The 24,287-nt window shown below is 35.9% G+C and overlaps 1 protein-coding gene across 4 annotated transcripts in view; it reads right to left on the bottom strand.

Moving 5' to 3' along the window:
* Positions 1 to 504: 504 nt before the first annotated feature.
* LOC118592241 (UDP-glucuronosyltransferase 2A1) overlaps positions 505 to 24,287 on the bottom strand; it is a 29,549-nt gene continuing 5,766 nt past the window's right edge. Inside the window, exons 1-6 of one of the 4 annotated variants that reach the window (XM_036201053.1) lie at positions 16,379 to 17,114; positions 6,466 to 6,614; positions 5,294 to 5,425; positions 3,767 to 3,854; positions 2,986 to 3,205; positions 505 to 1,049 (exon numbers count right to left, since the gene is read on the bottom strand). In XM_036201053.1, coding sequence (XP_036056946.1) covers positions 770 to 1,049; positions 2,986 to 3,205; positions 3,767 to 3,854; positions 5,294 to 5,425; positions 6,466 to 6,614; positions 16,379 to 17,096 — 1,587 coding nt within the window. In that variant the 5' untranslated portion in view covers positions 17,097 to 17,114 and the 3' untranslated portion in view covers positions 505 to 769. Of the gene's footprint in view, positions 1,050 to 2,985; positions 3,206 to 3,766; positions 3,855 to 5,293; positions 5,426 to 6,465; positions 6,615 to 16,378; positions 17,115 to 24,287 lie in introns of those variants that run through there. The other 3 variants (XM_036201054.1, XM_036201052.1, XM_036201055.1) reach the window with 3 other exon arrangements.

Here is a 24,287-nt window from a genome sequence, read left to right as displayed (position 1 = left end):
ATTTCTTGGAGACAGTGTTTAGAACCTCTCACTGGAGAACACACAGATATATATTTTAAGGAAAATAAACTATCATGATTTAAAGACACTAACAATTTTTATATACTTTTCATATGATAATATGATGTCACAGTTCTGAATTCATCCTCTAGTACCTGTGACATCAGAGAATCACAAGAGCTGGCTCTTATTTAAAAAGGAAATGATGAATCTCCTCACAATACACTAATCCCTGTGGTCAGTACTCCATTTGCATGGTCCATGAGGACCTGTGTATGTGACCCTGAAGTAATATTTAATATGTCCTGTGTACCTTCCAAGGATTCAGAATGCTATCAGTTATCATCGTGTCTATGTTTTAAATGATACTCGGTCTGCATGTAAGCCAGATCTCATTACTGACGGTTGTGAGCCACCCTGGGAAGTGCTGGGAAGTGAACTCAGGACCTTTGGAAGAACAGCTCATGCTCTTAACCACTAAGCCATCTCTCCAGTCCCCAAGGACATATTTAAATCAACAGTGCCCCGAGCCAGGAAAATAAGAAAATGCTAGAACTGACACTGAAATAGCAAAGGAATGATGAGGCACTTTGGAGAGTATGATTATGTTGCACTCTAGAATTTAGCTGCAGATTGGGATAGAAATGTGATGTTTGAAAATGGAATGGTAATGGGTGATTAGCAGCTCCATGTGCCTGCCTCTAAGTACTAGGACTACTCCATTTGGTTCTTCACCAAACCCAGAGATCTTTGCTGTCTTTTCCTTGATCTAGTCTCTTTTTTTCTTCTTTCCTGTCTTAGCAAACTTTTGAAATACAAAGAAACAAGATTTTGTAAGCAAGAATATAGCAGATGCCACACAAGCCAGCAGGAACCCAATCACATCCAGCGAGTGGTATTGAAACCAACTGAGGTCATGCGCTGCCACACGAAGGTGCTTGGCTCCTTTGTGGCGCATGACAAACTCAATCCAGAAGACAGCTCTGTCCAGGGGCTTCACTGGCTGATCGTGGTGGATTCTTGATAGTCTCATGGCATTCTCTTTATAACTTGAAAAAAAAATGCACAAATGGATATTTATTTTGTTTTTGTGGTTTTTAAAAAAAGTAATTATGTGACACATGTTTAACTAATAGATAGATTTTTTTTTAATCACAAGAGCCTTTGCTAATAATTTTAACCTTTTCTCAAACAGTTTCCAGGGCCAGGCAGGCCAGGTAGGACAGCCAGGAATATATGGTCTGACACTATCTCAAATCAACAAACAAAACAAAACAAAAACAAAAACAAACAACATCAAGTAAAGAGCTAAGTATCTGGAAAGCATGTTTTCTCTTGTAGTTTCTCAATAACTAGTGGAGAATTAATGAATTTCACTTAGGTTTCATCACAGGGTAAAGTTCCAGACTATGTTCATGGAGTTGAAGAAAGTAATGTTGCTTCAAAGACATCCTTAGTACTAGGTAAAAGTGAGTGGAGTTGGGTGTTCAAAAGCAACTGTGAGGGCTTATCCACGTATGTTCTTCCTTGTGAACAATAATGGAGGAGCTCTAGGCAGAGGCTGACTGATAGGGAAGGGAGAGTCAGTTTGGCTCTTTGTGATTTAACAATGCTCCAGTGGATAAACCCAAACCCATAGGTATGTGCACAGCACAAATTGAACACAGTGGCTTATAAAAAAATCAGACAAGAAATGTGAAGGAGTAGATCTGGGAGAAGTGGGAGTAGTAGGGGATGGATATGATCAATACACACACACACACACACACACACACACAAAAAACATATATATAATTCTCAAAGAACAAAAATATTATATTAAAACATCTACTTGTGTTCAATTGTATTGCTCTATAGTCACTTAAATAGAGTAGTTTACATGTTCATTCTAGTGGATTTTAGGTAAATGATTTTTTCTTTGCAAATTAATGTTTTGGTTAAGATTTTCAGTAGAGACTTTATGGTTAAACATTGCATATGTTTGATTGAAAACATTTCTATGATTACCAAAAAAAACCCTATAATTTTATTATAAACGAGGCAGGATAGTTAATGACCATATTCACATAACATTTCACATTGTATGTAGCAACGTAGTATGACTGTTCAAACATTCTAAATAATTCAAATCACTCTCATTTACACGAGAGTCTTATCCTGTGAGATTAGCCTGGAATGCAGCTAGCTCAATCCCCGGGACATCAGCAATAGTGAGGCTTGGAGCCCGTGTGACGGTGTCTCAAACAACTTGTGTTTTTAGTGTTCAGGTAGAGCTTTCTGACAGCAGCTGTGATTCTATTTTCTTGTCTAAGTGGTTTTAAGATCTAGCATAAAACCTAGTGAACATTATGTGCAGTTATGCTGAAAAGAATCATAGACTTTCCTACTTTTACATTTGATAAGATGAGCAAAATTATCAGCAATTAAAATTTTGGTAATTGTGTAGTTGAATAGACTGTAAGGTCAACATTTATGAAAGATGAAAGCTCATACTAACCCATAATTCAGTTCCTGAATCAAGAGTTTATAAATGTTATAAGCTATATAAAATGTTATAAACATTATAAATGTTTAGGCAATTACAAAACACTCAGAAGTAAGTGTTAACGTTAATGCTTGGAAACACCATGTTAATAGTTATCTGTGCATGACTAATGTTGAGCACATTATCACTTCCATTTTGCCTGTACTGAATGGTTTATAATGCTCAACTTCCTATTTATAAGTCCATAAAATAAAAACTACATGAGAATGCATGCAATTAATATTATATTTGGAAGATATTCTGACTGAATATTTAAGGCAGTTTTATTTTTAATTTTTAGGATATAACCTCAGTAGTTGAAAATGAAACAAGCAGTGTTTGCATTTGTCTCTGGTTACTTGAGAGTAAACCAAATTCAAAAGTATGAAATTGTGGAACGATTCCAAAATGATGGACAGCCTAACCAAGTCGGACAGGGCTTTAGAAGATTCAGCACTTACGATGGGTCATTGATGACTGTTCTCACAGCACTGAGCAAATCTTCACTTGTCATTGTGTTCATGTTCACCTCCACAGCTGCTCCCTTCGCTTTCATGTGAGCGATGTTGTCAGGCTGATCAGCGAACATGGGGACTCCCACCATAGGGATCCCGTGGTAAATGGCCTCATAGATCCCATTTGTTCCGCCATGCGTGATGAAAGCTCTGGTTTTGGGATGTCCTGTTTGGAGGACAAAGGAAGGAGTGCATGTGGATGTCAGGCTAATTAGTTGGCAGAAATTCAGAAATAGAAGGGACAAAGGGCTACAGTATAAGGCAACATTTTCTAAAAAGGTTGAGCATCTGAGACATTGCTACTCCAGGAAATTTTGCTCCCAGAGAAAGGGGAAATTAACTCTTTTTTCATTGTCTGAGAAGGTGTTACTGAGGTGGTGATGTCTGACATTTGATGAAAACTTTAAGACTGATGAGATTCTTAAGATGTTCTTTTGTGCACGGGGACACTGTGGATCTATACAACTTATATCTAACTTAAACCTGGAGGTGAAAGGCTGCAGTGTGTGTGTGTGTGTGTGTGTGTGTGTGTGTGTGTGTGTGTGTGTGTGTGTTTGCTTTGCGTGCATGCTGTCCTAGAGTTTATACCCAGTACTGCTACCACAGAGAAACTTGGAGTAATATATAAAAATGTAAAATTATCCGATGTTTTCAACTGACTTGATGTTTAAGCAATTGCTTAACTTGTTTCTTGACTACAGATATTTTCCTGGCCTCAGAGTCTTACCAAGAAGATCATTCTGGGGAATCCAATCAAACAGTCGAGTATTGGATCCTAATGTGGTTGGTACCTTTCCTTTGTATCTCCACAAAACCTGTGGAAGACAACACTGTGATTTTACAGGTATAAACACATGGTGACTCTGTGCTAAGGCAGTGAGTTATTGGGAACCATTGGTGTACATACTTTAGGTGGTATTTGAGAAGGTGGTTACTGATATGGGCATCTATAGACACTGAGTTAGAGTAGGCTAGTGAACAACTACTGGCTTCAACTACTGGCCAGTTAAACATAGGTTAGTACTTTGATATTTATTACTGAAAATACCATTAGGAATAAACTAGAGCACAAATAGGGACATCTTAGTAAGTCAGAATATGGGTGCAAATTATTAAAGCAAACACAAATGCACAGTCTACTTACTAGTTCCATGTGATCTGATGACACAAGCTGCATCTCTTGGATGTGGAGCTTCAGAGTGTACTGACTTTAGCTTCTGGTTTGGAGGCCAGTGCTTGTTTATTTGGGCATTTGTTTTGTTTTGAACCATCACCTCTCCTCCTTTTCCCTTCAGACTTTCTACCTTTCCCTTTTCTTATTTCCCTCCATCTCTTCTTTTCTTTGCTCTTATCTTTTTCTATTACCATTTTATGTCTATCTCAATGCCCATATCATTCTTCCACTTTTTTATTTTTATTTTTTGAGGGAGAACTAGATAAGGCTTGCCTATAAGTCACTTTTTAGAAACTTACTTTTGGAGTATTGAGACAAGTTTTTCTTTTCTAAATGAGAAAGACTGAAAGAGACAAGTGTGGGCATGAAAGCCACAATTTTAAGATGCCTATCAGCATATTACCTTTACACAATCATATGAGCACTAACCAGTACATGACTGATTCTAGATTACTCCATAGAATAGAAATGAATAGAGACTTGAATTGAAGAATTATAATGATAAATGCTAAGGTTAACTGAGTGCCATAAATTATAAAAAATTATATTTTAAAATAATATTTGAATTTTGTTTTTACAATTGTAGGATATTTAAATTAGAAAGAATAAGAAACTATTTTTTACTTGTAAAATACCTATATTTTCATATAATCTTAATGAGATTCAGAAAATTGGAGCATAATTTTCGACATGATTTCTTTCTAAAGGGTATATGTGTATATACTCTCTTTCTTTTCAAAAGCATGCTAGTAAACCAAATTTCAAAAATTCAGTGGCAGTCAATACAGGCCTAATGATTTTAGAAGTAACCTACTATTTCTTCTCTATTTTATATGTAGAAGTCTATGTAGAAAATGACTATAGAAGTCTTTATTTTTCACAGTAACAGGATAATACGGCAGGTGAAAAAATACATCTAAAAACATCATTTATATGTTCTAGCGCTAACTACTGAACGCTGGCATTGGTTGTGTTTAGTGGATGATAGGTTTCAGCTTCTGTCTGCAAAGACCACTACTGGTTGCACTTTTTGGTCAGTCTGCAGCAGCGCTGGTCTCCAGGATCAGGGATTCTACTGACCTTCTGAGGGATCTGGGCAAGGGCCGAGGCAATGAGACTGGCCTTTTCTTCTGTCAGGTTTTTGACCATTGACCCCAGAGAAAACACCACAACACCATGTTCCCCTGAGCTCTGGACAAATTCTTCCATTTCCTGCAAGCATAACATTCTATTGAAAAGATGTAGAATCATTAGGTGAAATTTTGTTCACTTACACTTTTAGGTATTAAACATGGAACTAAGGGTCAAAGAAATTTTTATGTCTGTCACACCATGTAAAATGAGATAGTAACTGTATGTAGAAAACATGTTTCTGAAAAATGCATGAAGTATATGCAAGAACAAAAGTGACATTAAGTCACCATAGAACAGAGCAGAAATAGGGACAACACCTCTCTTTTTAAATTGACATGCAATTCACAAAGTTTAACTGAAATAAAATGAAATGTTTGTTGACTTGGATGAACATAATTGAAGCCAGGTTTTTAGAATTATTATCATGCCTGATAAACACAAATAACCCTGATATAATAATCATATAACTACTATAATATTTGAATCTGTCTACCCATTTCATTATTTTCACTTGATGTAGATGAGTCTCAGTCTGCATCAAATGCTTTGTTGATCAAACCAAATATTCTCTAAAAATTGTCTAAAATATCCCCTTATCTCCTTAATGAGATTATACTAAAACCTAAAGCCATCATCATCATCATCATCATCACAATCATTTCCTGGCATTTTCATACCTGTCATTAATATGGGTGGGTTAATAGACCCAGGTAACCACCGGGTCTATTAACACACCACATTAAAGTCTGAGAGCCCTGCCTGATACTGCAGACCCTCCACATGTGCCTTCTCTTACTCAGCACATCCTAAAGAATTCATCAGGACTTCCCGTGATGGCATCTTTTTCTATCAAACAGTTGGGGAAGGTGTCCCCATTCACACTCTGTCTGCACATGAGGAAGACTTCAAAGTCCCTCCCACCCCTGTGATGCTCAAATTCTCAAATCCAAATTATCTACTGTAGTTCAAGTAGAGCAACTGGGAAAAGAGCAATTTATTCTTCTATCAGAGTAGAGTTACTCAGCAATGCACCTCTGTTACTAAAGCTGTTTCACCTTGAAGGAAAAATCAACTCTTGTATCATGCAACACCTAAGATCTTATCCTTCATAGACCTACCTTAGGTAAAGGCTTGGCAGGCTTGCAGTGCAGTCCTCCCACAAACTCAAAATTTGGTAAATATGGACGAGGAAATTCAAAATCCCAATATGTTCGCATCAGCCAAATCTCAGCTTTCCCCATAGTCTCACATAATGTGGTGGGTATTCCTGGAGAGCACACATAATATTGCATGGAGAAAATTAGGACTCAAGTTTGCCAAGTAAAAAAGTAGCTCACATTTTCTTATAAACTGTTGGGAAGAAAACTTCGGTCACCTAGGATGCTTATCATGGCTATATTTTAAAAGAGAGGAGAGTGTAAAAACCAGAGGGATAGTGAAAGAAAGGTAATAAGCAAGTATCATCTTCTAACAAGGCAATAAAAATTTAAATGCAGTTACAACTGCTGATGAATTCCACAATGATTTCTTTTCTCCAATAAGTGGAAGAAAGTAGGTTATTTATATCCTGTAAACTACTTGCCACCTTTCAATTGATTTCGAGTCTCTAGCTAGGAACAAATTTCTATTATACACAGTGTTGTATTCTGGGTTTCAGCATTATGTTAGAAGATTCTATTCTGCAAATGATTCGTCATTATTTTCTCAGTCAGAAAGGCCTGATTAATTCTCTCGCAATATAATACGCTTTGAGATGGGAGATACAAATATAGGGATGACCAATATCTTTTTTTCTTTATTAAGAATTTTTTTTATTCATTTTACATACCAACTGCTGATCTCCCTCTCATCTCTCCTCCCACTCCGCCTTCCCAGCTTCCCCTCAAACCCACCCCTCAACTCTCCAATATCTCTCTTTACATTTACCATTAAGAAAAAAATAATGGAACTAGGAAAATATTAAATACTAATTTCAAAAGCTTTTTAGAGGTGACTATGTTAAAATACTAACATGAGCCAATTCTACATGGAAAAACAAAAACAAAAACAAAAACAAAAACAAAACCATGAGCTGCAAGTGAGAAAAGAGACCCTTAATGAAAATCTTTTTATATAAACCTGTTGATCTATATGCAGGAAGGGTAGATATAATTTTTAATGGTCATGATTTAGTATTGTTTTGAGACATATATGAATTCACACAGCCTAATGGAATAGTTAGGTAGCAAAGAATCAGTAATCAAGAAAAGCGAGCTTCAAGTTTCCAGGCAGTACATTAAAACCATTTCACATCTCCCCCACCAAAGTGTTTATATCCCTTGCTCATTTTATGTTATGTGTCTTCTTCCAGCCTTTACAAAAAGTTGAGTATGTGAATTTTATATGCATAGATTTAACAAACAATTACAGTAGTTACTGAATTCTCTGTTAAAGCAGTCAGACATGGAGATGACATAGTTGGTAACATATTTGTCCTGTAGCAAGAATCCCCGAGCTTGTATTCTTTTTATAGCATTCTATAACAAAACAGTTAGAAGTCCATGCCTGTAATCTCAGTTCTGGGGATGTAGAGAGAAATGAGTATTCGGAACTCATATGATAGCCAGACTAGCCAAATTGGGATTGAAGCTCAGCGAGACCATATCTTAATAATTAAGGTAGAGGAATAAGAGAAACCAGCAGATGCTCTCTAGGCTCTACACACACACCAACACATAACATCATACAAATGCACACGTATAACTACACATACTCAAAGCAGCTATTCACAGTAATAAATATGAAGCCCCTGGAAAGCAAAGAAAATTTGAACACATATTTACACTTGTTGACAAATAATTTCTTAACTTACACTTTTAATGTACTGAGGCCAAAAGATTTTAAGACCAAGGGATTGGGGAGTTTGCTGTCAAATTGCAATTCCTAGTAATGTCAGCTTCTGCACCATACATCTCACCAGCAAGAGTGCTCAAATGTGGGCTGGACAAGGACAACAATAATAGATATGTCAAAGTGGACAGGGGACAGACCTGGAGGCCTCAGCCCTACACAGACGGCTATTGGTAATGCTGAAAGTAGTGGAGAGAGTCTTTGCCAGGGAGGGTCACACCAATGGGTTATTCTCTACCACATGTGGTCATCCCTGAAAACATATGCAAGTAATAGGCTGACCAGGTTGTATTTACGAATGTAAGACTAAAAGCCAGGCGGTGGTGGCACACGCCTTTAGCCCCAGCACTTGGGAGGCAGAACCAGGTAGATCTCTGTGAGTTCAAGACTAGCCTGGTCTACAGAGCGAGATCCAGGAAAGACACAAAGCTACACAGAGAAACCCTGTCTCGAAAAACCAATATATATATAAAATAGGCACATAGGCATAAACAAATACATTTATGTATGTGACAATTAATGAAAATAGGCCATGATGTTTTGAAAGGCACATACAGAAGGACTTAAGAGAAAAAGGAGAAGTGCGGAAATGATGTAATAACATATTAATCACAAAAATAAGAAAAATAAATTTCTAAAAGTCATAAGCTATGCTAAGTTGAACCTATCCAGATATATAAAAAGTAGTTTACTGCTATGGGTTATGCTCATTGTTAATAATAAGGCTGACTGACCAACAGTTGGCAGGAAGAGATTGAGTGTAAAATCCAGACTAGAAGAATTCTGGGAAAAGAAAGTGCAGAGTCAAGGAGATGCCAGTCAGGTGCCAAGGAAGCAGGACATGTAGAAAATGAAGTAACAAGTGGCAAAGCATAGATAAGTGCTGTGTATATCGCTCTGTGTAAATAAAGTTCTGATTGGCCAGTGGCCAGGCAGGAAGTATAGGCGGGACAAGAGAGAAGAAAGAGAATTCTGGGATGGAGAAGGCTGGGGAGAGACAGCCAGCCGCCACCAGGAGAAACAACATGTAAAGACACTGGTAAGCCACACGCCATGTGGCAAAGTATAGATTAACAGAAATGGGTTAATTTAAGATAGAAAAGGTAGATAACAAGCAGCCTGCCACGGCCATACAGTTTCTAAACAATGTAAGTTTCTGTGTGCTTTCTTGGTTGGGTCTGAGCGACTGTGGGACTGGCGGGTAAGAGAGATTTGTCCTGACTGTGGGCCAGGCAGGAAAACTCTAACTACAGATAAGAAATACGGGTTAATTTAAATGTAGGAGCTAGTTAATAATAAGCCTGAGCCATCGGCCAAAGATTTATAAGTAATATAAGGCTCTGAGTGATTATTTGGAAGCAATGGCAGAACAGAGAAAAGCCTCTGTTTACCTCTCACAATACTCACAATTTTATACCAAGTTGACAAAATAAAGAATTAAAATATTGTGACAAAAAAGCATTTTCTATTAAATTGACATTCTCTTGTGGCTTTTATATATTTTGATAACATCTATTACATTTCTCGGTATCACAAAGCAGTCTGGTGAGAACTTCATACTTCCCAGTTGCTAGAAGAGCAGTATGTTGCCTTTGCCCTACTGCTTGCCGATATGGCAATGTTGGCACTGCATTCCCAGCTAGTTCTATAAACTTACATAGCGAATTCTCAGTGGTCTCCCTCTCACAGGGCACAGAGGTTCTTTCACAGTTCAGTGCAGAACATTTGATGTGTTGTGATCTGGGAAGATATTCTGGTAAGTCAGAACTGTCACCATTACCTTCTCTCCATGAGCTCCTGAAGAAGAGCCTTTAGGTTGAGCCAATGGCTCATTTCCTAGGTGTACTCCAGGAAACCATGATCAGCAAGGCAGAGCCACAGCTGAGCCACAGCCAAGAAATTGTCAGGGTCCATTTCTGAGAAATTACCGTTGTGTCTCCTCACTCTGCTCTGCAGAGGTTGAGTGTCTAGTCAATTGAAGTGGTAATTTAAATATGAAGCAAGTCAAATATTAACTTCCAGAATTATAAAAGCATGTAAAAGGAGAGAAATTTGTCAGTTGTTGTCTCTGTATGTATCTATAGACACTTTGCTCATGAAATTAGACCGTTTAAATATATATGCCTATTGGTTCATATTAAGTATGAATTGGCTAATATTAAATGCTAGTAATACAGTTTCACATCAAATAAATAAGGATAAATTTAATTTTTGTTCCTGTTATATTTATTAATTGGAACTTAATTTTGTTTATTCAATTATTAGTGCCTATTTCTATTAATTTATCTCATTTTACATTCTATTCAATTATTACAATTACTTAAGTTGATAATCAAATTTTTCTTTTTTCACATTGGTTTCTCCTTCATGATCTTGTTCCCCTCATTGTTAAATTCCAGAAGATGTTTTAGACTCACCTTCTACTTTCAGAGCTTAAGCCTCAAAATGAATATTTCTTCATACACCAGGGTTTCACTTTACTAGGGGATAGACTCTAAAAGCCAAGCATTCATCATGGGCATTTTTGTTTCATACGGCATTCAGGCAATCTTTCCAGGACAAAGCAATGGTGGAGTGTGCACGTAAATGTCTATCCTCTCCTCACATCTAAATATTTTCTTCAAAAAGTGAGAAACTTCAGTCATTACAATGTGAACAAATAGGCTTGTAAAATACACTTTTGCTGACTAGAGTACATTTATTATAAAATTTATGAACACTGAAGCAATGATCAAAATCTTTCACAAAGAAAGTACTACACAAATGTGCTTTCTTGTGTATATATTTTTTTCTGACTGTTATAATGAATCTTACTGTTTTTTACCAGGCTGAAAAGAAAGAAACATCTTTAACAGGTATAGAAATTTAGCTACAAAAAGAGAGGTAAGCCACTTACTAGTCTACATACTCAAAGCCTATAGCCACTTATGGACATAAACATCTACCCAAATTGAATAAATAAAACCAGTAATGTTGAAAAATGTAAAAATATCTGTATCTCACTGAAATCAACTTGAGATTAGAAGGAAGGCTTCATAAAAAATAACTTCATAAACAATGCTACTAGGCATAAAGAAAGTATATCAAACACTACTATTATATCTCATAATGGTTAAAACACATTTGATAAAACTTACTTTAATCTTTAGCACTTATTTATTGTGAAAATGTGCAAAAGGACTCTTATGCATATCCAGTTTGATGGGTTTGAAGCCATGCAATCATCTTGCCTTTGTTACTGTTTTGTGAATATTATCGTATTAACAATGTCTGTATGGAAGGAAGCCTTAAGAGATGAGTGCTTAGCAAAATGTTATGGTGTATAATACATTACAATTGACTACTACACTATAGTATGTCCGTCTCAAGGACTCATTCACTTTCATAATTGTACCTTTGTACTTTCACCCAATACCTTGCAATTCCTGTCTATGTCTAGCTCCCAGAAATCATTACTTCTCACTATTCCACTGTAATCTCGACTACTTTATATTTAACTATATATAGTATTTTATGATATTGTCCTTCTGTGTGAAGCCTATTACACAAACTATAACAAGCTTCAATTTCGCTCGATGAATTACATTAACACAATTTCACTTTTAATTATGATCGATATTTTACCTGAGACATAAACCATATTATTTTGTCTATGATTTACCAATAGACATTTAAATTGCTTTTGTGTTCTAACTAGCTCCATAGATCCAACTGTCTCTTCTCTAGAGCTCTGGTATTAGAAGTGTGTGCTACAGTGTCCTACATTTTCATGTGGATTCTGAGGATCAGTATCAATCATGCTTGTAAAGCTATCCCATCATGGGCTAAGCAATCTCATCAGACCCACTGTGGTTATTTTCATTTGTAGAAGTATTTTTAAGGTAAATAAACATGTCTAATGGTTAGTTAACAGTGTCTATCTGAATAATTATCAGTCTCAGAAAATGCAAAGACAATGCACAAAGAATTTAAAGGTGTGACTTAAGGACAAGATAAATACTTTGATAATGAAATTCAAGGGATGACTTGATTTCTTACCAAAAGTAAAAACTTTTATTTATTAAACTTATTCTTTGCTTTGTAATCTGTTGCCATGACAAAATTTATTTGGTTAAATTGTGTGAAGTGAATCAGTTTAGTTAGCTCACTTTGGGAGGCTGAAATCTGACTTTGGGAGGCTGAAATCTGACTTTGGGAAGGTTTTGGGGTGAGGGGCTTCTGGCTACATCAAAACACAGTAGCATCATGACTGTAATGCGTGTAAAAGTGAGAGAGCAGTCATTCTGGAAGGTAAGGAGCAAAGGTAAACAAAATGAAGAACAATTGCTACATGCACTCCTGGAAATGAATGATAATGATTGTCATATTCCTGATACTCCTGCCCCACTGGCTGTTAGATGTATAATAGTGATTAGCCACTTTGCTCACAAGATTTACAGTCCTGCTGATATGAAATATAGGCTTTTTGATAAGTTAACTTGGATGAGTGCTTGTGCTCATCTCTGTTCCCTTAAACCAGGTGTGGTATCTTTAACCACAGTCTAGCTTTTCCACTCTACTTTTCCCCTAAAGAATAGAAGGGTAACATTATAATGGAAATTCTGTAGGAAACATATACTTTATGAAATCTCATGTTCAGAATAATAATATAAAATAATGTAGTTATCTTCTTTCAATATTAGTTTATTCACACTGGGTATCTCTAACACTGTAAAAACTACATAATCACTAAGAGAAGTAATTGCAATTACCAGTTTTGGGCATTGTACTATTTCAAACATTTCGTGTTCAGAGATGGTTAGAGATGGTTCAGTGGGTAAAGGCACTTGCCACCAAGCTTGTAGACATGAATTCAATCCCCAGGACTCACTGGGCAGAGGGAGAAAATTAATCCCTGACCCAAACAGTTGTTTGAGAACTTCCACCTGCATACCATGGCACAAGTACACACGAAAAAAAAAAAATGAAAAAGGAAGTTTGGTAACATGAGGAAAACAATGGACTTAAGTGTTTAGCAAACAATTTCTCAGATGGTAGGATTTGTAAGTCAGTATCCTGTAAAGTAAGAAGTTGGGAAATTTTTATTTACAAAGGCTTTCATGGGCATTATACTACGGTTATGGCTTACTTTAAGAGGAAGGATTTAGGACATACCAGAGGCCACATACTTTGTAGTTTTTTTTTGTCTTTTTAAACATAACTCTTACTACACAGGGCAATAGCAGTTTTAAAAACTGATAAGAGTTTTAAATTATTTTCAACTAACCCCATAACATTTGTCAATAAAACATCCAGTTATACAAGGAAGACCAGAACTTACCAGTTTACTACATCCAAAGGTATAAATACTCATAGTTAACCTTCTTGGGCTCCACTGTGAACCCCCTCACACCCTGTGTGTTTGTTCTTTGAGAATTTTTCACAACTTGGATTGATCATTTTCACCCCTTACCCAACTCTTTGAAGACTGACCCTCTTCCATACTCACCTGACTTTTTGTTCTATTTTGTTTTAAATCCTTCAAGATCAATTTGTGCTGTCTTAATATTCTTAAACGTATGCTCCACCATTGGAGCTTGTAGAGTATTGCCAACAGCTGTAGAGTTATGGTTGGAATTTCATGACCAACACCTGTCACCAACTCAGATTTGGTACAGCTTTGGCTTGCACAGGTTTTGTCTATATTGCTGCAATTGGAGTGAGCTCATGTGTGTAGCCCTGCCACATCCAAAAGCTGCTGTTCCTTGCAGTCATCCTCTGCGTCTGCATGCATCTCTGTGTATTTACATATGAGGTCACCATTGCCTCTGCATGCATCTCTGTGTATTTACATATGTGGTCACCATTGACTCTGCATGCACCTCTGTATGTACATATGAAGTCACCATTGCCTCTGCATGCATCTCTGTGTATTTATATATGAGGTCACCATTGCCTCTGCATGCACCTCTGTATGTACATATGAGATCATGTACTGCTTCTGCCTGTGTCTGTCTGTGTCTGTACACGTGACATCAACCTCAGGTGTCATTGCTCAGATGCTATTTACTTTTTGTTGTTGTTGTTGAGCTGGGATCTCTGAGTAACTTGCCCAGTGGAGTATGCTGGGTGACCAGCAACCCTCTAGGGAGCTGGTATTACAGGTATGTACAACCATGCCTTGCTGGTTTTGTTCATTTATCATCATTGTTGTTTGTTTTGTTTTAAACATATGTTCTGGGTATTGAACTCAAGTTTTCATGCTTGCAAGTCAAATATTTTACCTACTGAACTTTGGTGTTACACCTTCTTTTGCAGATATTTACTTATTAATTTTAGGTATACCTTGTGAGAAGTTTGAGAGATGGCTTGGCACTTAAGAATGTATAAAGTTCTTTCAGAATACCCAAGTTCAGTTACCAGTATCTATGCCAGGTAGCTCACAGTCACATGTAACTCCAAACCCAGGAGCACATTACCCCTCTAGCCTACACGGGAACACACACACACACACACACACACACACACACACACACACACGAACACACACACTTCCATGTACCCATACACAGACACATACACATATCCATAACTTAAAAAATGAAAAAATAAAATCTAATGAAGTGATTTTGAGGCCTAAACTAAAATATCTCCAAAAGGATTCTAAGTTACATTGCACAGAATATAAAAATGAACCATTTTAACTTACCAGTTTCTGGTTATCAGACCTTCAAAGATCATGGGAAAATTTTAATCAGTTTTTATATTTTACCTTATATGCTTGACATGTAGAATATCTTTCCTCTATGAAACTTTGTAAATAAGTAAAAAAACTTACTGTGGAAATTTGGTTAAAGAGCATCCAACACAAAAAGGCAAAACACAAATGATTTTACCTGTCACAGGAAGAGTTAAAGTCAAATAGAATTTCATTATTTTAGGACTTGTAGCATCCTGTGGCCAATAGTTACTTTTAAGCCTGAAATGCTTATGACACAGGCAAAGCATTCAGCATCCGTGGATCCTTGTTCAAATGTCACTCTTACTTTTGATACCTACCATGGTCCCTTATATAAGTACAATTTCAATGTCAGTTTCACTCCAAAACATTTCTTTTCTTATTCTACTACATAGCACATATCACCGGTTAATATATATAAAACATATATAAATATACATTATAGGTACATATGATATTTTACATTTTATATTCTTAACTTAGAATGTAAGTTCTAAACTTATTTATATTTTTTATATGTAGGCAATTATTAAGCACCTAATTTATGTTTGTAAATATTTCTTTACACAAAGAAAACAAGGGGTAAAGTGGGAAAAAGAAAAGAATGGGGGGGGGTAGAAAAGAGTGAACAGCATGTAAGAGGAGAATGTTTTGCACCTAACTTCTGAAAGCAAATGCTGTTGGCAGCATTCAGTGCTAATCTGTGAACTAATTAATCCCCCTGAGTACTAACATAGCTGGAAGAAAGCTAGTCAGGAAAGAAAAAAAAACATATATATGGGAGGAAGTCTCATGAGGATTAGAAAGAACAGTAATAAAAACAACCATCCAGAAGTGAGTTTCTCAGTTGACATTATTTTATTTGATTGATTCTCATAAGGAAGCCTTAAAGCCAAAAGGCTTTAGACACACAAGAGAAACAGAAGCATCATGATGAGAGATGAGTAGCCCTCCTGAGGTGTCTAGGACGAATAGGGGACCGCAGGCTAGGCTGTAAATGTGGGTTTTCCAAGGATACTCTTTTATGTTTTCTAATGTATTTTTCTTCGCAGATTAAAAAAAAAGCTGAAGAACAGAGGATTATATATCATCACTATATTTTCCATTTTGTTTGTAGGGTTATGTCATAACTTACCTTAGTAAAGGAGATTTTATTGATATTTGAAATTTTTCTTTAAACATTGTAAAGCTACTGGCTAAATAAGAACATTTTCTTTCAAATGAATGATAACTGCAAACAAATTAATATGACCACAACATTTTTTGAAGAATTTTCTTAAACAAAAACAGTAATTAACAACTTGTAGAGATACACCCCAAGTACATTCACTCCTTTGTGGCTCATCCATGGGAGTGGGTAACTTAGTTCAATGGATAAAAATGAAGGCTCTCGGAGTCATTAGCAGGAGGATGTCGAGACTCACCTAGAATTCTGCTATAGTATGAATTCCATCTTCCCCAGTAGGACTGAAATATATAGTCTTGCAGAGAATAAGATATGGTGTTCTTAATCCTTTCACCAAAGGACATATGGTCAGTGAGCTCTGACAAGGCTGCAGGTACGTAAGAGATCGGTGCGGGGATTTTCCCACAGTGCCTCTCCACTGTAAAGGCTGGAGAGAAGCGCAATGTATACACAAACGGAATTCCCAGTTTCAGAGCCACCAGGTCACCACAGATTGTTACTGGGTCGGCTATTAACACATTGAAGTCGTGGTCCTGAAGTTTTGCCATCAGTGTGGGGTTGTTTAATACACCATCACAGATATCAATATTAATTCGATAGAAAGTCTCAAGGAGCTTTCCTAGCTCTTTGTAGAAAGTCCACATGGTGAGAGGTGTCGGCCTGTGCTCTAGCCACAGGGCTATCATATGTTCAATTATTTCATCTATGTTGTTTTTCGTGTAGGAAACCGGAATCTCTTCAAAATGCACAAAGGCATCAGGACTAGAGTTGATAAATAGAGTTTCTGATGAAGCCAGGACAGTCACACTGTGATTTCTTTGAATCAACTCTTCAAGAAGGATTTTAATATTTAACCAATGGCTGCCATCTGTAGGCCAAATTAGCACATTCCCGCTGAGGACAATTTCAGTCAGAGCCAAATGAAAAACAAGCAACTGGGAAAACTTCTTAATCATGGTGGCATCCACTGTGAAAAACTGTCTACTGTGACTCTTTTAAGATAAAAAGAAAAATTCAATGTATTTAGGTAGATTGCAGGTAAAATAATATTGAATGTGATAGTCTAGTTACACTCATTCATATGCCATTTGTTATGTAAGTTAAGAAGGAACTTACATAATAGAACTTAATATTAGCATCAATGTGATTATATTGTGGGTAGGAAAGAAATCTAGTCAAAGTGTAATGAAAAGATGCTATGAAATGTGTGTCTGTGTGTTCTGTGATGATAGATCCATTTATAAGGCATTTCTGTATATATTGCTTTATTAGACCCTCCAACACTGTGTGTTACCTCCTTCAATTCATTGAGAACTGTAATCGAGTCCTAAAACTAATATGACGAATTTATCCAACTTGGAGTCTATTCATAACTTTATTTGATTCACTGCTGAATCAGCATTATTATTCACATTTAGGAAGAAAGGCTAGAAAACTTCCGTTTACTGTCTATTTCCTTCAACAACTACTTTTAGAAGTTTTAGATCGATTGGATGGTGGAGTACATTAGTAAACATTGTGTAGAGGATGCCCCTTTTCTCTGATAATTCATCATTGCTTCCCACCTCCTTGTTACAGGTGATAATCTTTTTCCTGCATATGGCATCATTTAAAACACTTCAAAACACAGTTCCTTGAAGGCTGATGAAATAGGGTCTGTTTTACATGATCTATATAAGAGACTAAACAAGAGGAAGCCAGGAGTACAGTAAGCCCCAACCAAACACGTTCTATCCTTTGAAGGTTTGGGATGCTGGAGAATTGTCTGGATTCTCTCAGCATCACCTTTCTTGGGTATAAATGAAAGACAACTGGTGAACTAATTTGTTAGATTGCTTTGTAAGTCAGCCGTCTCTGCAGAGCTACCACGAAGACTGCTTTCCCTCAGAGCAATGATATGATGTTTTAATAGTTCTATAAATTTTCCCAAAGTTAGCAGATTAAAGAGTCTGATGATTGAACTAGTGATCTAGCTTTTGACATGGGTTTAGAGGCACCACTTGAAATACTGAGTGAATCCGAACCAAGCAAAGGCAATTACATAATATGGGAATGTTAGAATCACCATGATGCCATTAAACAGAGCCATGAGAACAAAGATCAGGATAAGATGATCAGGTGGATAAAAAGCAAAGTTAAAGAAAGGACATTAAGCAGCTTTACTTCACAATCAGTGTAGCTGGAGTTTTTTTAGTCCTGTCTGGCCCATGCTCAGGACAAATCTCTCTCACTCACCAGTCCTGTAGCCAGCCATTCAGACCCAACTAAGTAAACATATAGGGACATATTTTTTATAAAGTATTTGGCCTAATGGCTCAGGCTTTTAGCTGTTTAGTTTTTCTATTTTAAATTAACCCATTTTTTATAAATGTATATCTTGTCACATGGCTCATGGCTTGCCAGTATCTTATATGTTGGTACTTATGGCAGCAGCTGGCACCGTCTCTCTGACTTAGTCTTTTTGTTTTTAGAATTTTTTTGTTTGACTTGTCTATACTTCCCTCCTGCCTGGCTACTGGCCAATCAACATTTTATTTATTAACCAATCACTGTCAGCCACCACCACGAGTACCAACATGTACGCCACAAGCCATGTGGCAAGGTATAGATTTATAATTTTAAAAAATGGGTTAATTTAAGATATAATAACAGCTAACAAAAAGCCTTAGCCTTTTGGCCAAACAATTTAAATAACATAAGTGTCTGTATGTTTATTTTATAAGGGGGTTGTCAGACTGCCAGGGCTTGGCGGAACCCAGAGAGAAAACTCCAGCTACACATCAGGTACTCTTGAATCCTGAAGTTATAAGTCCCTCAGTAACTAAAGGAGCAAAGAAGAGGGAGAAAGAGAAACTTGAGAAAGGTGTGCTGTCAGAATTGTCATTCTTTTTTTTTTTTATTTCTGAGGAGACATCTTCAATTTAGAGATTTCTGTAGTACTTTGCAGCCAATTCAGTTATGAAACACAGAAGCCAGAGGATAGTATGGAAGATCTCATATTGATGGCCATAAAAATGTCATTGGCAGCACCACTAAATTACTTGGGAGTTTAAAATAGGAAAATTTCAGTCAGTTTTTCACTTTTTTTGGGGGGGAGGGGGGTTCAAGACAGGGTTTCTCTGTGTAGCTTTGTGCCTTTCCTGGAACTCACTTGGTAGCCCAGGCTGGCCTCTAAAGGATACTTTCTGGATGGTAAAACAACTTTGTTATGTAGATGAAATTCTAAACAGTTTTAGTAAATAAGAAACACAGAGCCAAATACAGAGGTAATAGCCAAAGAGATCAGAGCAATAACCATGACTAGCTTTAGCTTACCATCAGCAGTAGCTTCCCCAGAGAGAGGCATGTAACCACTTGTAGCTAGGTTGAGTGCAGCTCTGATCCGGTGCAGCTGGATCACTTATAGCTCCAGCAGGTCCTGGGGCCTGTAAACTCTGATGGAGCCAGGACCTGTAACCCCTGGCCGAGGCCACCAACAGTTTTTTAATGAATTTGAGCCCCACATTGGGCGCCAAATGTAGACAAAATTCTAAACTGTCTTAGTGAATAAGAAACACAGAGCCAAATACAGAGGTAATAGCCAAAGAGATCAGAGCAATAGCCATGACTAGCTTTATCTTATCATCAGCATTATTAATCTGTGATAAAGAAATGATGCATTTAGTTAAGAGCAGATGTATGTATTTCTGTTTAAAGATTATACTTGGATGGTAAAGAGCTTATTTTCATGAGCATTGCTTTAAGTATCTGATGTATTTTGCTCCCTAGTTTCATATGCTACCAAAATATTTCATAATTGCAAATTCAAAATATACAAGTGCATTTTATTTACAGATGTTTGTAGGTATTATCTTATGGAGTTAAATTTCCATAAATGGAAAAAAACTCATATAAAATCTGTCTGATTTAATAATTTAATAATGAAAGTGACACTTGGCTAGATAAAATTACTTATTAATTTCTAATACTTTATTTTACATTAATCATGTAGTCTCCATTAGTAATGAGTACCTGGTTCAAATAAACATCTGAATACAGCATTTAGTTAAAATAATTTGTTTCTATTTAAAATTTCTCAGTTAATTTTTATATGTAATACTATATTATATAATATATTATATCGTATCCTAAATATATAAAAGATGCTCCTTTAAATTCCTGATTGCTTTGTAGTGGTCAGAGCATAAAACTTATAACAATATATATTAAATTTTATATATTCCACCATTATTCAATATTTATATTATTTTCACTTTAAAATATTTAAAAATTTGGTGGTGTTTTAGAAAATATTATAAAAAATAAATATAAAATTTACCTGTTTTAAGTTTAAACAATAACATTTGAAATGTGCAGGTTCTTTTTCTTATTTTCATCTAAAGATTGTTTACAGACATCTCTTAGAGCTAGCAAAAATATCCAAGACAACGGATCTCAGACATCAGAGAGCTATTCCATAAGGAATAGTAATAACATGTTAACAACACAGGTAATTAAACTTCATGCAGCAAATTAAGAATAGGCAAAAGACATAATTTCAAATTTTAGAAAAAATGAAAGGAAAATATCTAAGATTGTTCAAATAAAGAAAGCTATGTTAAATGACTGGTTAATTTTTATCTTACATTTAAATTGGAAGAAAAAGTTCTGGAGTCTGGTATGGTAATCCCTCGGTATGGTTCATTTTGTTTAGGATTATTTTAGCCATTCAGGGTCTTTTGTGATTTCGTAGGAGTTTTAGTTTCCTTTGGTTTAATTTAGTTGTTTTTGTTTTTTGTTTTTGTTTTTTTCTATTTCTGAGAGAATGTCTTTGGGACTTTGACTGGGATTGCATTGAATCTGTAAATTGCTCTTGGTAGCATGGTCTTTTTCACAATATTAATGCTACTGATCCATGAGCATGGAGAGTCTTTTCGTCTTCTTGTGTCTTCCTCGATCTTTTCCTTCAGATAGTCACATCTTTCATTTCCGAGTTCTTTCAGCCCCTAAGTCAAGTTTCTTTGATCTGTTTTTGAAGCTACTATGAATGGTAATTTTCCATGACTTCTTTCTCAGCATGCTTGTTATTGGTATATACTACATTCTATATAGAGCTGCTTATTTTTATAAGGCTACTTACTTTTTAATGCTGAAACTATTGATCATTTTTATGTTTCCTGGTGGAATTTTTGGGATCTCTTACAATATCAACTGCAAATGGGGACCACTTGGCTTGTTTTCCTATTCATAGTCTTTTAGTTTCCTAACTTTGTCTTATTGCTCTAGCTAGAGCTTCAAGCACAACATTGAAAAGAAGCAGGGATAGTGGACAGGCCTTTATCTATACTGATTTTAGTGGTTATTGTTTTGTGTTCTTCTCCATTTAGGATGATGTGGTCTGTGGGTTTATTGAGATAGTCCAACCTCATCAGATATAACTGTAATATACTCTATAGCTAAGCCTCGGTGAAAATCTAAGAAGACAGGGTGCGAAGGTTGTAAGAACAGGGGATCCAGGACACCTCTGATCCCCTAGACACAACAGGAAAATGCACCCATGAGATCTCAACAATATGGTTGCCTATAAAAGAACAGAATAATGACATCAGTTGACATGCCAATATAGGCAGGGAGAATTCGATATTGTCCCATATTAGATGAAGAGCTACAAGGGGCTAACAGCTCCCCAAAGGGATAACCAGTTTTCTTCAGTGGGGAGCCCCTACCTTGGTTTGCAAATCCTATGTAATGAGCTCTGGACGTACGCACATATAAGCAATGTTAAATGGATTCAGTCAAACTTATACATCTATAAATACATATATGTGCATATATATCTAATAATAATAATTGACAAAGATCATGACTAGGAAGGGGAGGGGGAAGTCAGAAGGAGTTGAAAAGTATGGGAGAGGTGGGGGTGATATAGATGCAGTAATAGTATATGAAGTTATCAAAAACAAATTAGAACAAAAGTCTAAAAGTAAGAAAATTTGAATACTATTTCTTTAAGCAATTAGTATATAATTTTACTTTAATCTGCCTGATATTTTGAAATTTCAATACCTTTATCTGTAATAATAATTTTCCTTGTATGATGTGGAATAAGTTAATTATAAAGATATGTGACACAATATATATGAAACTTTTATTACAGCACCTAGGAACTAGAGAAGTTAATTATCACTAGCTACTATTACTACAGATTCATGAGTTTTAAAATAGTCATGTCTTGGAAAAATGTATAATTTTGACATTGTAAGATCCAATTCCAAGTAATTATATGAGATTAAGAACCCACTATGTGGTTCTCATTACATTCTCCCACAGAGAAGTAATCTCTGGGAAATTTGGCTTACTTATTTCCTCAGCTGTGACAATTTGAGACAATTTGAATATCTTTGGAGCCATTATAAAAACTCATATTAGAACAGGGGGGTGGGAAACAGATGATAAATTCACATGACCCTGTAGAAGGAAATCCAAACTTGTTGCCCACATCATTCTCATTACTGTTCTACATCAATGATATATTGCACTAAAATGAGTTATTTACTCCAGCATGTCAGTATTTTTTATTCTTACCTGATCTTTTAAAAAGGAGTGTTCATATCCCTCCGATCACCAGACTACTATGCCTTGGCAAAAAAAAGAAATTTATATAGGCATTCTGAGTCAGAAGAGGATAATTCAATTAGTAACATGATGCTGTATATCTAGGTAACATATAAGAACATTTGCATAAACCCTCATTATTTTCTTATGAACAATTGTTAAGTAAGATTAGTCTGCCCTGAATCTAGAATAGTGTGATTCTATAATCAGCACTAACTTAAAAGCAAAGAACAATGGGCTTTGTGATTCTGAAACTCCATCCTGGGGGTGATTCTGAAACTCCATCCTGGGGAAGGTTAAATGACAAATAATCTCACAGGTATGATAAGTAGCATAGTCATCATGAGAACTATGATTGCAAAGTTGAAGGTGGCTTGTTGACAATAGGAGTGATGATATAAAGATGACATAATGCAGAAAGACCCAGAGATGCTTCAAGTAGTTCTTCTCTTGTAGTAGATGAGATGCTGCACACATTAAGTACCCTGTTTACTACATAAAGGAGATTGGACCAACTATAGAGCTTCATTTTTCCATGAAATCTCTCCTTTTCTTCACCTCTCCATCTTTTTAAAGAACTTATTTGGCTGTTCAATGCAGTCCACTTATTTGAATCTTCATAGCTTCCAATAGAGTCATCGGATCTATCTTTTATTTCTCTGATGAGCAGAAGGACTAATTCATCATTTACATGCTGAAATCGATCATCAGTTTATGAATCATGGAACAAAGGTTAACACAGTCAGAGAAGTTGCTAACTGTACTTAACACAGAATAAAAACTTAAAACAGGCACCCCAGATTTTAGTCATATTCATCTGATTTCAGTACCTTCTACTTGCATCCAAAACTCATTTGTGAATATTTATTCTAATTAATAGGTGTAAATTTAAAATTACTTTATATTTGGAAGCAATCAGTGTTCAAGGTATTATTACGAAGAAACCTGTACTTTTCTTTATGAAATTCTTGTGAACCATTTGTTTATCATTTTTGAAGCCTGCTTGATGTCATTTAATATTTTCATTCATTAGTTAATAAGTAGAGCTAGATCATACAAGTACTGGCAAATATTGTAATTTCTCCACTGTACATGATGATGTCCACAGATTTGAACTAAATTTGAATCTCACCAGCTCTATTAATGAAGATGAGTGAAATCAAACTCAAAATTTGATGTTCCAAAAGAGATAATAAACTTTGGAACTTAACAACAAGACACATATCTCATCAAATGTGAGAATAATTTCTTGTTTGTTTCATTCTCTTTGAGAAGAGTTCCATCTGGTATATTGCATCAGAACAAAAACAATATTGATAGCATCTACCACCCTATAAATGCATAGTGATAACTATGCATCTTGAAAATATTACAGGTATCTCCAAAGATCTTTTCATCATGTAAACCCATTGCTTGATTTTAAACCATTTGTTTCCTGGCAAATCCAGAAATATAATAAGTAAGAAAACAGAAAAAGAGCAAGCAACCTGAATGTGCAGGGAAAGCAGGAAGCATAGAATGAAGAATGTATGAAAACAAATACTGTCTTCATA

The sequence above is a fragment of the Onychomys torridus genome, chromosome 10 (genome assembly GCF_903995425.1).
Source record: "Onychomys torridus chromosome 10, mOncTor1.1, whole genome shotgun sequence".
Classification (NCBI taxonomy): Eukaryota; Metazoa; Chordata; class Mammalia; order Rodentia; family Cricetidae; genus Onychomys; species Onychomys torridus.
Note: the sequence above shows the minus strand (reverse complement) of the source record. Positions and strands in the feature narration are given on the sequence as shown.